Genomic DNA, 14,233 nt, shown 5'->3' with positions numbered 1-14,233 from the left:
ACATACACATATGGAATCTACATCTCCTGCGTCAGTGCTATCAGCTTCTTTTGTTTCAATTGTTTAAGAAAAAAGAAATCTAAATCTTTGAGTTGGGTGACAGAATGGAAAGTAGAATGATTGAATGCAGATCAGTAGCCTGTTTATTCCAACAAAATCCCAATAAAATCAATTTGTTCAGGTGACTGCATTCTAGTCAGCATGCCGTTCAGACTGGAAACATTTTATTAAGAATTCAGTTCAGCAGAGCAGCACAAACTTGTGCTGTTATTTCAGCTCTAACTCTTCATTAAGTCTGATAGATGAGTTTTCACTTGTCTCTTGCTGTTCTAATAATCTGAAATTCTATTTTTGTTAACTAACCTATGATAATTAAAGAAAAATGCTTGCTTACCATAGGAAGGAAGTGGAAACTTGTGGCAAGTTTTTTCTTTTGGCAAGAGTGGCAGAAATACTCTAATGTAGGATATTACAACCCTCCCTGTGCTCTTGCTGACTGTTGATAAAAAGCTGTTGTCTTTTTGTTTCATAGCAGCTTTAAAGCAAAATGGGGCCCAGGACCTGGAGAAAAATGGTACTGAAGAAGACGAGGAGGAGGTTGTCAAAGCTGACCCAGAAATGACACCATTTGAGATATTTCTGAAGGAGAAAAGGTATTTATATTTGTGAGGAAGGAACCTGCACCTGTACCAGGGAATACTATGGTTTTTGTCCTCTATATTTTCATGTTGTCAGTAGCTGGATGAGAAACTTCATAAAATGCAAAACCACTGGAGGACGTAAAGTAGACCTAGACACTGAATTAAGTGTCAGGTAGTCATTTTACCTTGATATACAGAGCAGTGTATGGCTGAAAGTGCTATCATTTCTCTGATCTAAAGCCAGAGATTTTCAGATTGCTTATCCAGCAGAAATACTGTGGCCACAGCAATGTTCCAGCTGCAAAACTAGTGTGACAAAAGCTGTCTGAGGATCATTTTGTTCTTCTGCATCTAATTAACTTGAGTCATTTTCAGAAGGTACACAGGTCACTCCAAAAGTAATGCCTCCTATTTATTTCCATGGAAACTACAACAGATACAGAGAGCAGAATAACACTGAAGAGCAAATTCTCAGCTATGAAACACTATTTTTCAACTGTTTTCTTGTTGTTGTTTTGTTTTGTGTTTTTACAGCTTATTAATCAACTGTGTTGATTTGTTCCATTCTCTGCCCACTTTGTGAGCATAGTGCATCTCACAGTAGCAGGGAATACTATTCTGTGAATCTTTGTTTCTGGTAGCTTCCTTCTCTGCAGACTGATAGCTGACACGGTGAGTCTTGAGCTGCAGCTTTTCTGTGAGGGACGGTGCAGATAAGCCTTCTTGCTACTGTTAGTGGTGATGCAGTCAGAATTATCTTCTGACTTAATTGTGTGGCTTCTTGGCTCCATACTGAGTTTCTGAATGCTCTTAAGAGTCCTTTGTGTCGGGCTTAGATGCAGCAGATTCCAGCCCTCAGGGCTCAGGTCCATGTAGAGGCCATAGAGTAACTAGATAGTCTTTGTTACCTGAGTGAGTCGTCTGACTGTTGATGTAACCAAATGTGTCTCCCTCCTTAGATACTATGATGATTTTCGTCCTTTGCTGGAAGGATGTAGCTGTTACTGTTGTCAGAGGCACACTCGCGCATACCTCCATCACCTCCTTGTCAGCAATGAGCTTCTGGCTGGTGTCCTGCTCATGATGCACAACTTTCAGCACTACTTCAGCTTCTTCAGCGCCATCCGAGATGCCTTAAGAGACGACAAATTGGATCAGCTGAAAAAGCTCATCTTCAGTCAGGCACTGCAAGGCCCAGAAAATGCAAAGATAGATGAGTGAGTTCAGAGAAAATAGAGGAGGTCACAGCTTACATCCTTACCCAGTGGGACTGCTGAAACTTCACTGCTAGCAGAATCACCTGTTAGGTACTAAAATGCCTCCCTTCCTGGAGGGACTGTAAATGGATGTTTTAAGATCTCACTTCCAGGCAGGGGAGGAAGATTTTACTCAAACATCCCTTGAAGTTAATTGGCTTGGTGCATTCTCAGGTTATAGAATAGTCTAAACAGCTCATAAAACCAATATGGACAGCTTTGTTTCCAGTTATTCGTTGGTGGCTTTCCATGTGTGAGAACTCTGAGTGGAAGCTCAGCAGCTGTTTGGGTCTTTTGCCCCTCTTCCCCAAAAATGCTTGTGATGAGGTTGTCCCTTCATGCAGCTCCTTGTGAGATCCTGCCTCAGCCTAGCACACATGCTCCTTGTGAACACTGCCAGCATCCATGTCCCCAAAAAGAAACGGTTGGAAGTGTGCTGTATTTAGTGGCACAAAGACACCATACCCATACTTCTGTTATTCTGCAGTGCAGAATGTTCTCTGGGCTCTCCACTTCAGCCCTTTTTACTCTGTATCCTTTACATCTCTATGGATTAAAATTTCAGTCCTTTACTGGAGTATAAATAATTGTGTGCCATTCTTTCCAGCTGTCCTAGCACTGGACTTATAGCAGGCTCCATTAATGCCAGTTTGATACGGAGCTGTGGAAGGGGTGTATCACAAGAAAAGGCATTCAGACAAGATTCTGTTTGTTTCTTGTTTTAAGATTTTGCTTTGTTATGTCACATTCCTTTTATTCAGCTCTTTTATGCCTCTGACTTTGTAATTATGGATTTATTCTTTTTATATTGCAAAGCAACAATAAATTATTTTTTTTTTTTTAAATTCCACTGGTACATTATCTCCATCACACCTTGAAGAACAGGGGAGCTTGAGTGCAGCACTCAAGGTGGTATCTCCTGGGAACATGAACCAGCAGCCTGACAGAGAACAACGACCCATCTGGGATTAGGATACTGTGATTGAGCAGAGGTCTCACTGCTTGCTTCAGAAGGAGCCATAATAGGCCTGAAAACGTTGAAGACACCTACCCCTCCCTTGAAGTTTAGAAAAATACTGCAGTTGCTGATTTTAAAGCAATTAAGTATTAATCTGCAGTTTTATGCTCTTCACTGTTTCACCAAAGTACAAAAATGCATTATGCCTCTTTCAAGATCAAAGCAGGAAATGACAGTAATGTTGGGATGTTGCAGTGCTTGTTTCTGCAGTGCCAGTTTGCACAATGCTGCATGTGTCATTGGGAAATTTTACAGGAGGGAACAGTGGCTATTAAAATTTCCTCACTGCATGCACATCCCTAGGCACACACTCAAAATAAGCAAGATCCATGAGTGCCCAGCATTCAGGCACCACAGTGCCTGTATGGAGGAGATCTGTCAGAAATGTTCTGCAACACACTAGATGACAAGGAATGTTAGCTACGTTGTTCTTGTCCTCTTACCTGCATTGTTCTTGAGTTGGCTGCTCCATCACCAAGTTTAGAAGTGTCCTTCTGTGCCCTTTAGGACTGAGCTCTGATCAGTCTCCTCATCCTGTCCCACCTCTGTGACTTAGGCTGTACTCATTTCCTTTGTTCACCACCCTGAGCGTGCTGACAAGCTGCGTGTTGGGATCTTTGTGACCAATCTAAGTGCCCATAACATGCCAGTCTTAAAACACTTCCGCTCTTTCTCCTCACCATCCAGTCATTCCATGTTGCTCTGTTCCTGTTAATTCTCCAGTGATGCTCATGAATTTTTTCATTGTGAGTCTCTGATTTGTATGTGTGTGCATGTGTGTGCTACAGCTGCAAAGCCTAAACAACTTCACATTGGGCAAGACTGCATTTGGTCACCTACATCTGCTCTTTATCTAACACAGTACTGATCAGCACTAATTCTGCAACAACCCCGATGTGTTATATTTACACGCTGTCATTCTGTCAGCACTTCTAATTCAAATTGTAAAAGTTAAGCAACGTTTCTAATGCCAAATTAGGAAGCTTTTTATTTTATTTACAAGCAGAGAAGTAATTTATTTCAAAGACAGAATTCTTGCCTGAACACGCAGTTTTCTTCCCCACCTTCCACAGAGAAGCAAAAATTGAAATGAATAAAGAGTAGAAAATTCCCTGTTCTTTATTAACTTTACATAGCACAGAAAACTCTGCAACAACATTCTTGACTGCCTTCCATTCCCAGATGGCAGAATACAAAACGAATACAGAAGAACAGAGCAGAGTACAGAAGAGGTGGTGTGTTACAAAAACATTAAACTAGCAACTTCTAGTGTAACTTTCCCCTCGATGAAGAAAAACCTGTGTTCTTCTATTTCTGATGAGAATAATCAGCAGGCCCATATGCTAAGCGTTAAGTTCTGTGCCTCTCTGACCACTTCATCAGTATTCTGCTCAGTAACTTACTCATTCCAGAGCTATTTTAATATTGCAGACTCCTTAGCAGTTTCAAAGGTATGCCTTAAAATGTATTAAAGAAAAAAATAATCAAATTTGGTCTACCAAAAAAGGTTTTCTCCGTTCCTCCAGGTATGACATTCCTGCTCCTGGACATTCAACCCTCCCCATCCTGTAGATTGCTATGACACTGACCATGACAGGTTGTACCAAGTCCTTGTCTGACAGTTTCTAAGTCTGCTGTTCCATGGCTCTGCAGGCCTGCAGGAGAGCTGTTGCAGCCTGAAAGTGTTCCAGCAGGATGTTCCATTTATTTCTAAACCTCTGAGGCCCAGATGGCTTTCAGATCATGGAACTTTTATAGAAAAACATTTTCATAGAAAAATTGGTTCCAGACTTGTTTCAGCAGTGCTTTTAAGCACTGTGTAGCTGTTTTCTGTGGGTTTTGTGTTGTATTTTTAAGTCCCTGAACTCTGATTTTTGACTCATAACCTGCGTTGGCGGGCAAAGGGCCTGTTCTAATAAAATGTTTAAGTCTTTATCTCAGTAATTTCAACGAAGTTTCCTCTGTGATAGAGAGGACATACAAAATACATGGCAGTGCAGGCCTGTTCCACAGCCTTATTTACAATACTCTGTCATGATCTACACAATTCACTACATACTTAATCTCTGTTCTGCTAATGCACTTCTGGCATGAGCTCCTTCTCACTACTACAAGTTCAAGCACATCACCATCCTTAAGCACGAGCTTAAGAATTTCCAAACAAAAAAAGAATGAAGTTAAATCCACTGGAGAAGCTGAACTGGCCAAGTCAGTACTGGCACAAAAGTGGTTAACTTCTTCCTGCAGCAAAATGCTTCTCCTCAAATGGTGTTAGTGTGAATGGCTTCTGTCAGAATATGCCTTGTCCTCCCCCGGAGCATGCTGAATAGGAAAGGTGTTGCCTTTCCTGCATCACAGTGAGGTGACCATGAACTGCCTGGCTATTTCTACATCTGTCATTCCTACTATGTAATTAAACTGGGAATTGTATGTGCAACACAGTGCAATGCCCTGTTGTGCTTCTGACACACCTTCTCACAGAACCATCGAATCCTTAGAGGTGGAAGGGTCCTCTCAGTGTTATCTAGTCCAGCTCCCCTGCAATGAACAGAGACATGCACAGCTACATCAGGTTGCCCAGGGCCTGATTCAGGCTCACCTTAAAAGTCTCCAGGGACAGGGTATCAACCACACCTGTGGGAAACTGTTCCAGTATCTCACTACCCTCACTGCAAAAGACCTCTTCCCTATATCTAACCTAAACCAACCCTCTTTAAGCTTGAAACCATTTTCCCTCCTTCTGTCACCACAGACTCTGCTAAAGAGTCTGTCCCCCTTCTTTCCTGTAGTTCCTCTTTAGATACTGAAAGGCCATTATTGGGTCACTTCGGAGCATTCTCTTCTCCAGGCTGAACAGCCCTAGTTCTCTCAGCCTGTTCTCATCAGGGAGGTGTTCCACCCCTCGGATCATTTTTGTGGTCCTCCTCTGGACGTGCTCCAGGTCTATGTCTCACCAGCACTGAGGACTCCATATCTGGACACAGTTCACCAGGTGAGGCCTCAGCAGCACACAGCAGAGGAGCAGGATCACCTTCCTCCTCCTGCTGGCCACGCTTCTTTTGATGCAGCCCAGAATATGGCTGGCGTTTTGGCTGCAAGGGCACATTGCTGGCTCATGTCCAGCTGCCACCCATCAGTATCTCCCAGCTCTTTCTCAGCAGAGATGCACTCAATCCATTCATCCCCTAGCTTGTGTTGGTAGTGGGAGTTGCCTTGACCCAGGCACAAGACCATGCATTTTGACTCGTTAAACCTCATGAGGTTCACCTGGTCCCACTGCTCAAGCCTGAGTCCCACGGGGTGGCATCCCATCCCCCTGGTGCATCAACTGCACCCCAGAGCTTGGTGTCATCAGCAAATTTGCTGAGGGCGCACTCAACCCCACCGTCAATGTCACTGATGAAGATATTAAAGAGTATCAGCTCCAGCAATGACCCCTGCGGAACACCATTCATTACTGATCTCCATCTCAGCCACCACACACTGAACTTGATCCTGCAGCCAGTTCTTCATCCATTGAACAGTCCACATTTCAAATTTGGAGAGGAGGTTGTTGTGGGGTACTATGTCAAAAGCCTTACTGAAGTCCAGATAGATTACATCAATAGCTCTTCCCTTGTCCGCTGATGCAGTGACTCCATCATAAAAGGTCACTAAGATCATGGAATTAGAACTGATCAGGTTGGCGAAGATCAAAGATCATCAAGTTCGACCACACTACCCTAACAACCCACCACTAAATCGTGTCCCTGAGCTCCACATCCAAACAGTCTTAAACACATCCAGGGATGGTGACTCAACCACCTCCCTGGGGAGCCTATTACAACTCAGTAATAGGAGCCTAGTACAACTCAACAAGTGCTTAACAACTCTTTTTGTAAAGAAATTTTTCCCTGATATCCAACCTAAACTTGCGCTGGCACAACTTGAGGCCATTTCCCCTTGTCCTGTCATCAGTGAGAAGAGACCAACCCCACTCTCACTGCAATCCCCTTTCAGGTATTGGAAGAGAACAGTAAGGTCTCCCCTCAGCCTCCTTTTCCCCAGACTAAAACAGCCCCAGTTCCTTTAGTGGCTCCTCACAGGGCATATTCTCCAAGCCCTTCACAAGCCTTGGTTGCCCTTCTTTGGACCTGCTCCAGCATCTCAGTGACCCTTCTGTACTGAGGTGCCCAAAACTGAACACATTACTCGGCATGGGGCCGAGTACAGGAGCAGGATGACTTCCCTAGTCCTGCTCACCACACAATTCCTGATACAAGCCAGGATGCCACTGGCCTTCTTGGCCACTGGGCACACTGCTGGTTCATACTCAGCCAACTGTCCATCAGTACACCAAGGTATCTTTCTGTCAGGCAGCTTTCCAGCCACTCCTCCCCAGGCCTGTAGGGTTGCTGTGACCAAAACGCAGGACCTGACACTTGGCCCTGTTGAAACTTACAGTTTACCTTTACCCATCGATACAGCCTATCCAGGTCCCTCTGTAGTGCCTCTGGCAGATCAATGCTCCTTCCCAACTTGGTGTTGTCTGCAAACTTAGTGAGGCTATACTCAATCCCCTCATCAAGATGATTAATGAAGATGTTAAATAGGAGTGGCCCCTGTACTGAGCCCTGGGGGACACCACTTATGACTGGCCACCAACAGGATTTAACTCCATTGACCACAACTCTTTGGCCCTGGCCATCCAGCCAGTGTTTCACCCAGCAGAGCATATGCCCATCCAAACCATGGGCAGCCAGCTTCCCCATGAGGATGTTGTGGGGACAGTGTTAAAGGCTTTACTGAAGTCCAGGTAGACCACATCAACAGCCTTACTTTCATCCACTAAGCACGTCACCTTGTATAGAATGAACTCAAGTTTGTCAAGCAGGATCTACCATTCATGAACCCATGCCAACTGGGCCTGATCCCCTGGTTGACCCTTAACTGATCCACAATGGTTCCCAAAATTATCTATTCCATAACCTTCCCTGGCACTGAGGTGAATCTAAGACTGCAGCTACCAGGATCATCTTTCCAGCCCTTTTTGAAGATGGGCATCACATTTGTCAGTCTCCAGTCCACCTGGACATCCCCGGTTAGCCAGGACTGTTGAAGGATGACATACAGTGGCTTGGCAACCATATCTGCCAACTCCATCAGCACTCTTGGGTGCAATCCATCTGGCCCCATGGACTTGTGAGTGTCCAGCTTTCAAAGCAAGTCCAAAACCAATCCATCATGGATTATGTATGGCCCATTCTGTTCTCCATCCCTATCTTCCAGCACAAGGACCTGTGCACCCAGGGAACAACTAGTCTTCCTATTAAAGACTGAGGCAAAGAAGGCAAGAAGGCAAAGAAGACCTCAGCCTTATCCTTGGTCACCATGTTTCCCTCTGCATCCAAGAAGGGATGGAGATTCTCCCTAGCCCTCCTCTTACTGTTGATGTATTTATAGAAATACTTATTGTCGTCTTCCACCTTAGTGGCCAAGTTCATCTCTAGCTGGGCTTCGGCCTTCCTAATTTTCTCCCTGCACAGCTTCACCGCATATTTGTAACCCTTGTAAGCTGCTTGCCCTCTCTTCCAAAGACCATAAACTTTCCTTTTGTTCCTGAGTTCCTGCCAAAGGTCTCTGTTCAGCCAGGCTGGTCTCCTTTCCCATCGGATCATCTTCTGTGACTTGAGGATGCTCAGCTCCTGCACCTTTAAAATAACTTCCATAAAGTATTTCCAGCCTTCCTGAGCTGCCATGCCCTCCAAAACTACCTTCTAAGGAACTCTCTCAACCATGGTCTGAGAGACCAAAGTCTGCCCTTCAGAAGTCCAAGGTAGCAGGTCTGCTGACACCCCTCCATACTTCAACAAGCATCAACAAATCTATCCTTTCATGATCCCTTTGCCCCAGATGGCCTCCAACCTTTACATCCCGCACAAGACCTTATTTCTTAAGAAGCAGCAGTCCAGGAGTTTCCTTCCCCTGTTGGCTCCTTCACCAGCTGTGTCAGGAAGTTATCTGCCACACACTCTAGGAACCTCTGGGACTGTTCCCTTTCAGATGTCTGGGAAGTTGAAGTCCCCCACAAGAACAAAGGGTGAGGTCTTGCAGTCCCTATCCAACTGTCTATAAAGTGTCTTGTCCACCTCTTCATTCTGGTTGGGTGGCCTGTAGCAGACTCCCACAACAATGTCAGTATTATTGGCCTTCCCTTTTATTCTGACCCATAAGCTCCCAACCCTATCATCACCATCATTAACTTCCAGACATTCACATTTTTTATTAACACTGCCTTTCCTGCCTTGCCCATCTCTTTTGAAAAGTTGGTAGCCATCAATCACAGCACTTCAGCTGCGAGTCATCCCACTATGTTTCTGTGATGGCAACCACATCATAGTTTTCCAACCACAGAATTACCTCCAGCTCCTCCTGTTTGTTACCCATGCTGTATGCATTAATGTAAGTGTATCTAAGCTGGGTCACCTTTTGGGTGGAAAAAGTCCTAATACCCCCTAGACCATACTTAGGTGTTTCCATAGTAACCAGCCCCACACCAACCCTTGTATTCTTCCTGAAAAATGGTGTCACCCTCCTCCTTCACCAAGACACAGAACTGTGGGATCTTGCCAGCACATCCTCCTCTCACAATTGCTGGCATGTTACATTCAGGCTCCTTTCCAGTGACCCCAGTTTCACTTCCAGCCCCCCTCATACCTAGTTTAAAACTCTATCAATGAACCCTGCCAACCCCTTTCCAGCAGTGCGATAAGCTATTTCCCATTGGTTGCCAGCAGGCCTGGTCTCATGTAAATTGATCTGAGGTCAAAAAACCTAAATCCCTGCTGGGCACACCAGGCTCAGATCCAAGTATCCAATCTGTTGGCCCATCGTGTTCAGTCCCTCATCATTCCCTATAACTGGAAGGAAAAAGGAGAACACGATTTGTGCACCCAAACCTTGACCAGTTGCCCCAAGGCTCTCAAGTCCTTCTTCATAGTCCTTAGGTAAGTTCTTCCTATTTCATCACCACCTACCTGAAACAACAAGAGGAGATAATAATCTGAGGGCTACACTAAGGAAGGAATTTTCTTCCTTACATCTTCAGTGCGGGCCCCCAAGAAGGCAGCAGACCTCCCTGTGTAGTGGGTCTGGTCTGCATACTGGGCCTTCTGCTCCCTTCAGCAGTGAATCACCAACAACAACGACCTGCCTTTTTTTTTTTTTTCTTTACTGAGGAGGTTTTAATGCTAAGGGTAGTCTGGTGATACCTTCAAGCAGAAAGAACCATCACCCCCTGTACTGCCCAGTTGTCCCTGCAGAGCACTATTCTGCAGGGGCAGCTGGGGGGGTAGGGGACTTGCAGGGCAGGTGTGCCTGCATCACCAAGCAGGGACCTTTTGCCATTGCCCCCTACCCCCAGTCTATCAGCAACTGCTGTTGGGGGGGATAGGGGGTGATATACTTGTGGAGCCTCAGCTGGATGCTTAGATCTCAGAGCTGGCAGGGTCTGGCACCACCAATCTACCTCTCTCTCAAATCCCTAATGCTCCTCAACCTCTCCACCTCCATTTTCAGGTCAGCCACTAGGCTAAGTAAATCATTCAGCTGACCACATCTAACACAAGTGCTATCTCTGTTGCCCTGCAAGGGCCAGGCTCTGGCACCCACTGCAGCCACAGACCCGTGCACCAGCGTGTTTTTGCAGGGCCCCTGTCTGGGTCTCCACATTTTTCCTGGCAATAGCCTTCCGCCAGGTTGCAGCCACGGCAAACCAGCAGACTCGCTAGCACCATTAGGGTAGCGTTAATGGGGTGTGACTCACCCGTTCTTCCCCGTTGCCGGCAGCGCTGGCTCCATCTTGTCCTGTTCCCAGCCCGTTAGCAGGTGCCCTGCACTTATCACTCGTTGAACGGTGAGACAACACGCCTCCTCACTATGTAGCCACATAAACGGGTGGCAAACGGTTTCTCCGCGTTAAATAGCCCTCGGTAGCGCTGGAATAGCCCCCAACTCGAGTAGGACAGACCCAGCCTAACACACTGCCACGCTCACCAAGCCGCTCCCGCCACCTCGCCGTGCAGACACGAGAACGGGCGGTTTATGGCTTCCGCGCGCTTGAGCGGCCCACGTGACGCGCACGCTCCTCCCCGTGCCTGGTGGGCAGCGACGCATCGTAGCTCTCGCTGAGGCTTTCTGTAAGGGAGGGCGTGCGGCCGTCGTTGCCTCGGCAACGTTCACGTACACCGGCCTTTCTCCCGAGAGCTGGCGGCAGCTGCGGGTCGGGAAACTGCAGAAACCCCCCCTGTACTTTGGTTGGTCAAGCAGGATGTGCCGTTGGTGAAGCCGTGCTGGCTCTCCCATATCATTTCCCTGCCTTCTTTGTGCCTTAGCGTAGCTTCCAGGAGGACCTGCTCCGTGATCTTTCCCAGCACAGAGGAATTCAAAATGGGTGTGCTGTTACCTCTTTTTCAGTCCACAGGAACTTTACCTGATTTCCACCACTTTTCAAGTATCATTGAAAGCGGCTTGGTGGCTGCATCAGCCAGTTCCTTCAGGACTCTGGGATGCATCTCATCGAGACCCACAGACCTGTGGATGTTCAGGATCATCGCTTACAGTGGGAAGGACGCTGCTTCTCCAGTGCCCTCCTGCCAAACCAAATGTTTGCAGGCTGTTAGCAGTTAGCAGAGAAGGCATACAAAGTTGTTAAGTACCTCAGCCTTTTTCTTGTCTGTTGTTACCAGCCTGCCTGTGTCATTGACTGTGGGTGAAAGCCCTCCTGGATTTCCTTTGTTTGGTTGAGGTATCTGCAGAAGGCTTTCTTGTTCTTCTTGGCATCCTTTGTCAAGTTCAGTCGAAGCTGGGCCTTGACTTTCCTGACCCCATCCCTACACAGCCCAGCAGCTTCCTTATACTCTTCCACAGTACCTATCCCTGTTTCCACTGCCTGTGCATTTTCTTTTTGCTCTTCAGTTTGACCAGCAGATCCCAGCTCAGCCACGCTGGTCTCTTGCTTTCCTTTCCCGACTTCCTACAAGTGGGAATGGAGAGCTTTGTGCCTTGAGGAAAGCCACCTTTCTGATCTTCCAGCTCTGTTCCAGACCTTTGCCCATGAGGACACTTTCCCAGGATGTTCTGATGACTAACTCCCTGAAGAGCTGGAATTTAGCTTTCCTAAAATTTAGCTTGCTAATTTTACTCTTTGCCTGTCTCATATCTCTCTGGAGCGTGAACTCAACCATAGCATGGTCACTACAGCCCAGGTAGCCTCCAATCCTGATGTTACCAATCATTTCATTTACACTGACGAGCAATAGTGTTTGCATCCCCCCTGGTGAGTTACTCAAGTCAGGAAGCTATCTTCAATGCATACCAGGACCCTCCTGGGTTGCCTACAGCTCACTGTGCTACTTTTCCAGCAGATGTCTGGGTGGTTGAAGTCCCCCAGCAGTATGAGCGCTTGCAATTGCAATGCCTCCTGTACCTGGAGGTAGAAGGCCTCATCAACAGGCTCTGCCTAATCTGGTGTCCTGTAGTAGACACTGGTCACAAGGCTTCCCTCATTGACTTGGTCTCTAACTGTCAACTAGAGGCTTTCAACTTGGTCTTGAGTATTCTTCAGGAACAGCTCTTCACACTCTGTTCCCTTCGTGATGTCGATAGCAACACCCCCTCCCTTCCTTCCTCATCTGTCCTTCCTGAACGGCTTGTAGCCATTGATAGTCACACTCCAGTCATGAGAATAATCCCACCAGGTTTCGGTGATGACAACTATATCATGGTTTTCCAGTAGCACAGTAGCTTCCAGTGCCTCCTGGTTGTTTTTTTTTTCCCAAACTGCATGCACTGCTGTAGAGGCACTTCAGCTGGGCAGCTGGTCTCCTCACTTCCTTAACAGATAACTCCTTAATGCCTCTTAGGTATATCACTTGATTTTCCCCATTGCTTTCTCCTATTGCCCCAGGAATCACTACCTCATCATCATAGGATTTCACATATGCAGCAGTGTTGCTAGCACCTCTCAATGCAGCATATCCTTCAAGGCCCCTGCCAGCACCTTATGCCTCTAAAATGGCTATGCTGCCCCACACCTCATCATGGGAAAGCTCACTATCCACCCAAGATCTGCCCAGATTTTTTTATATTTTCCTTCCCAGTCCAGAATGGAGCTATATGCAATATGATGTCACATTTAATGTCATTATGTGCTGAAAAACAGCTAGGGAAACCAACCTGTAGGAAAGGCAGATGTTCAGCAGAGCCAGGTGAGCTGGGCTGGGGGCAGATCACAGGATGCTGGCAGGCAGCTGAAGCCTTCAAAGAGATGCAGAATCTTCAGGGAAGGGGGAGTGGGAGATGAAGCAGAGGCAAACAAGATTATTAGCACTTGGCAAGGCCAGCAAAGAGAGTAGCAGGAGCTGTGCGTGATATCCAGAGCATTGGTAACACTGAGCTGCAGAAGACACTGGCATGAGGCCTTTCACATCCTTTGCTTCATGCACATCTTGAGGAGGGATGAGCATCTTGTTCAGGAAATTCAGCCATGGCTGCTATCCTCTTGCTCAGCAGGAAGCAAGAGGCTGAGGAGTGATGCTGGTGGCCTTCACACCTGAGGCTCTGTGGTGTTGGCCTCACCCTAACAGTTAGTTGCACCACAGAGATACAGCTAACAAGATGTTAATGCTGTGGAACTCACAGTCTGCCCACCTCCCTCTGCATGTCCTTCATGGGCAGACAGGAATGCTGCTGCCTCTCTGCTGGGGCAAAGCAAGGTGAGCAGCCTACCTACATCATGGCCCCTCGGCAGAGGCACAGGGTGGCAAAGAGACACACAGTCCCATAGCCAGCATGCTTCTGCCCAGTGAAAAGTAGTCCTTATTGTGCTGTTTGATTAGCATTGCTCATAGCTGCAGGATAAAACTTATTAAAACTGACAAGAGTCCCCAGGGCAGGGAACCGGAAAGGTCTCTCCCACATCACCAAGCATAGAGCTGGCTGGTGCTTGTCTTGCCAAGATGCTTAAATCATTACTCTGAAATTAATTTTTAATTTTGCTCATTTTCTTTTTTTGACTCTAGAGGTTTTCTGTTTCTTTGTTTCACATTTCTAGAGGCATTTTAGGGAAGAGCTGAGAACAGTGTCTAGCAAGATGGGACTTGCTGATGTGCAGTCAGAATCATGAGGGAGGCTTAGGAGAACTCTTTGCCTGGACCCAGGGGGAGCATCCCTACTGGAGAGAGGCATGGCTGATGGGCTGCGGTTCTGGCAGCTGAGACTGAGTGAAACCAAAGTGATGTTTGATGTAAGAAATGTCTTCTTTAACCCAGAGCAGAAGA

General features: G+C 46.6%; 1 protein-coding gene across 4 annotated transcripts in view; it reads left to right on the top strand.

Moving 5' to 3' along the window:
* LOC125688163 (queuine tRNA-ribosyltransferase accessory subunit 2) overlaps positions 1 to 2,180 on the top strand; it is a 41,206-nt gene extending 39,026 nt beyond the window's left edge. For 2 of the 4 annotated variants that reach the window (XM_048933838.1, XM_048933855.1), the window contains 2 exons: positions 536 to 653; positions 1,601 to 2,180. In XM_048933838.1, coding sequence (XP_048789795.1) covers positions 536 to 653; positions 1,601 to 1,862 — 380 coding nt within the window. In that variant the 3' untranslated portion in view covers positions 1,863 to 2,180. Of the gene's footprint in view, positions 1 to 532; positions 654 to 1,600 lie in introns of all 4 variants that reach the window. The other 2 variants (XM_048933831.1, XM_048933846.1) reach the window with 1 other exon arrangement.
* The last annotated feature ends 12,053 nt before the right edge of the window (positions 2,181 to 14,233 follow it).

This window comes from Lagopus muta, chromosome 1, assembly GCF_023343835.1.
Source record: "Lagopus muta isolate bLagMut1 chromosome 1, bLagMut1 primary, whole genome shotgun sequence".
In the NCBI taxonomy this organism is placed as follows: Eukaryota; Metazoa; Chordata; class Aves; order Galliformes; family Phasianidae; genus Lagopus; species Lagopus muta.
Note: the sequence above shows the minus strand (reverse complement) of the source record. Positions and strands in the feature narration are given on the sequence as shown.